Raw genomic sequence first — 3,497 nt, forward strand, 5'->3', positions numbered from 1 at the left:
TTCCCTCTGCCTCTCTCTGTTGTGCTGTGACTGACAGGAATGTCTTTCGTAAGCTGCTTGCTCAGCCAGAGAAGGAGAAGAGTGATATTCTGTCACTGGAGGAGATCCTGGCCGAGGGGACGGACTTGCCTGACTCGGCAGCAGCTCCACTCTGTGCCAGCCGCAACAGCAAGGCCAAGCTGAAAGCCCTGAAGGAGGCCATGTATCACAGCGCTGAGCACGGCTACGTGGATGTGACCATTGACATACGGAGCATAGGTCAGTCCCGGCACCCTCTCTCCTCTCCTTCTGGGGAGGGACCACTGGAAGAAATGCATGACTCTTGATGGGTTGTTGCTTAAACTAACCGTGGTTGCACCTTCTTCAACTCTTTGTGGAAGCAGAAGGTAATGGGGACCTGGCAGGTTCCTGGCCCATTTTGGCTCCACAGCACATCCTCTTTAGGGGCCGCTGGTGCTTTTCTGCAGGATGGAATGGTTTTTGCCAGCAGCAGACTTCATTGCTGCATGGCAGAGCATCAGGTAAGGCTCTGAGGCAGTGTCTGGCTGCCATGGGCCACCTCCAACATCTGTTTTGCACTCTGCCATAAAGCAGTCCACCAGTAAAACATCTGAGGTTTCTGAGCCTCTGAGGGGAAGAGCAGGAAACTGGCTTCTTGAAGTGCCAGCTCTGCCAGTGCAGGGCTTGAGCATCATACAAGCCTGCTGGGGAGTTGCTTCTACCTGTGGTGAGGGTGGCTGGGTAGCTCAGAGGGAAATTAGTCTGGACTGTGTATTTACCATCCCCATTGATCTGTGTTCAGAGAGAGAGACTTAAGTGACTGGCATGCTTCTGCCTGGTGCGGTGCTTCAGCCCTGGGCACATGTGACATGGGTCAGGGCATGTGGTGGTCTGAGCAGTGGCTTGCCAGGTGGGCTGAGCAGGCAAAGACTTGGCAGTGAATGAGAAGAGAGCAATGAGGTTCCTCTCCAGGCATTGGACATTTGCTGAAATGGAAGGGAAAAACCTTTTGTAGCCAAACACCAGGCTTGCATTTCCTCCCACTCTGTTCTGCAAGAGCAGAAACTAGGTCACATCCAGCCTAATGCCTGCAGAGACACATTAGCAGCATGTGCTTTCTTGCTCAGTATATGGGAGCAGTTCCCTTTAAGTTCCTGGAGAGTGGTTCTGCCACGGCAAACTACTTGAAAAGGCTGATCTGCTTAACTTGCCCAATGCTGTTAAGGGAAAACAATAATGATCAGGAGAGGACATGGGGTAACGCTTAGAGAAAGTTTTAATCTGAAGACCACCACTTTGAATGCAGGTGGGTAGTGACCAAAAGTGGTTTTTTACCATTTAATGGCTCTCCAGGGCCGCATTCAAACAAATGAGCTAGTGTAAATCTAGTTTCCAAAAGGCTTTTGCATCACAGAGCACCACAGCAATTACCACAAATTGGCAGTCTCAGCAGAGAAGCTGAAGGCTAGATGAGCAGAGAGACCACAGTCTTCTCTTAGCATTTGGAGGAAAGTCTCTTGTGCATTAGGTCTGGGATGTCCTGATAACCACCAGTCTTCTCAACTGGGCATAAACTGGAATTTGATTTCTAGGGTTGTTTGGCAGCTTTTGCTTAAACCTTAACCTAAGTCAAGGTAGAAAAGCAGAAAGGCATAGCCTTCTTTGAAGCTGACAATGAGCTCTGTCCTCTGTCTGTAGGTGTTCCCTGGACACTGCACACATGGCTGGAGTCCTTGCGCACGTCCTTCCAGCAGCACAGACGACCCCTCATCCAGTGCTTGCTCAAGGAATTCAAGTCCATTCAGGAAGAAGAGTACACAGAAGAGCTCATCACACAAGGGTTGCCTCTGATGTTTGAGATACTGAAAGCCAGTAAGGTAGGATAAATCAGGCATTTTAAAGAAATCAGCCTCATTCCCATCCCGTAAGGAACAAAGCTTCTGCTACTGTTTTTGCACAGCTGTCCCAAAGCTTGTTTAGACTTTATAGGATTGTTATTATTTGTATTTTGTATCAGGTTTTTTTTCACTGTGGAAGCATGGATTAAACCCACACAAGCTAATCACATCTCCCGCTAGAACAGGATGCTAGCAATGATACTGATGCTAACAATAAGTTGGGGAGACAACAGACGCTGATGCATAGCGGTGACATTAAAGTCAGAAGCGTCACTGCAGTGTGGCTAGAGGTGTTAATAAACAAACTAACCCAAAGAGTAGCTTTACCCAGCTTCTTTTACGGGACTGTACAACAAACCTAATTTTCGTGTTTGCTTTGGATTTCTTTAACTCGTCACATGACTTTCTGTTCCCTTCATGTGGGATTTAGACTCTTAAACTTGTGGGGAGACTGGTTTCTGCAAGCACAGAACAGACCAATGTTTTTAAATCTTCTGTGTGAGTGTTTGTACTTGCAGCCTCCCCAGATTTATTCTTTCAGCTGACATTTTCTTAGCCAGACAAATCAGACTAACAAAATCTTTTGAAGGAGGTACCATTGGGTATGCAAGTATAAGAGTAAAGGGGATGATCGTGGGGCAGGCAAGGAGAGGAAAGTGTCTTTACCTAGTGAAGTATGGATACTTCCTTTTAAAACATGTTATAACCCACAGTCTCTTCTCTTCTAGTCCCCCTGACAGTCAGTCACTCCCACGAAACGCCCAGTCAACATTACTGTTACCAGAAAATCATTTTAGTAGTGAAAAGTATCAGAAGGATTTGATTGCTGTTCTTTTTCTTATGCACCACAGTACATGTTGGTATGGTCTTCTGATTATTTAACTAGGAAGTAAGTAACGTTTCTCACCCAACTCTACATGTAACAGCAAGGAGCAAGTAGCTTTTAGTACCTGCAGCAAAAGCCTAAACAATGTGAAAAGGGGAGAGGTTCCAGACTTAGTATAGCTAGTGAAAGCCTACACATGGCTTTACACATGGATTTATTTCTTGAATCCAAAAGAGGGCTTGGACTACAGTCCAGAGCAAATTCTGAACGTTTGTTCCAGCAATTGTTCTGATTTTTGCTCCCATAAGCCTTCCCTTTGGGATTAGTTTTTATTGCATGGGTATTTATGGAGAATATTTGAGATAGCTTTTAGGAAATCATCCAAAGCCTAGGATTTGTAGATTCCTTGTTCTGAACTCGTGTGGGTTGATGTCTGTTCATCCAGAAACTACCAGCAAGGTGCTGCTGGGTTTGGAAGCTGATATAAAACTAATAGTGTTGAAAACTTAACAGACATTAAGTTTAGGCCTTGTAATCTAGGATGAGGGATGGCTTTAACTGTTCTTCTCCTGGGTGGCTGAAGCCAAGGCAGTGATCATTGTTAGAATAAGTTACTTACATAGGATTACACCTTTGGGACATGTTGGGCTAGATCTTCCAGAGTCTATTGTAGGAGACAAGTTAGATTGCTACCTTCTGCTTTGGATTCACTTAGAACCTAAAATGTGGAGGGGTGAAACAACTCACAAAAAGCATCACAAAACCCCCTACAC

At 45.7% G+C, this 3,497-nt stretch overlaps 1 protein-coding gene across 1 annotated transcript in view; it reads left to right on the forward strand.

Moving 5' to 3' along the window:
* Positions 1-3,497, forward strand: part of BTBD11 (BTB (POZ) domain containing 11) — a gene marked incomplete at its 5' end in the record, with an annotated part of 73,986 nt that overhangs the window by 47,760 nt on the left and 22,729 nt on the right. Inside the window, 2 exons of the mRNA XM_010134026.1 lie at positions 38-258; positions 1,699-1,877. Coding sequence (XP_010132328.1) covers positions 38-258; positions 1,699-1,877 — 400 coding nt within the window. The remainder of the gene's footprint in view (positions 1-37; positions 259-1,698; positions 1,878-3,497) is intronic.

This window comes from Buceros rhinoceros, unplaced genomic scaffold (assembly GCF_000710305.1).
Source record: "Buceros rhinoceros silvestris isolate BGI_N320 unplaced genomic scaffold, ASM71030v1 scaffold2504, whole genome shotgun sequence".
NCBI lineage: Eukaryota > Metazoa > Chordata > Aves > Bucerotiformes > Bucerotidae > Buceros > Buceros rhinoceros.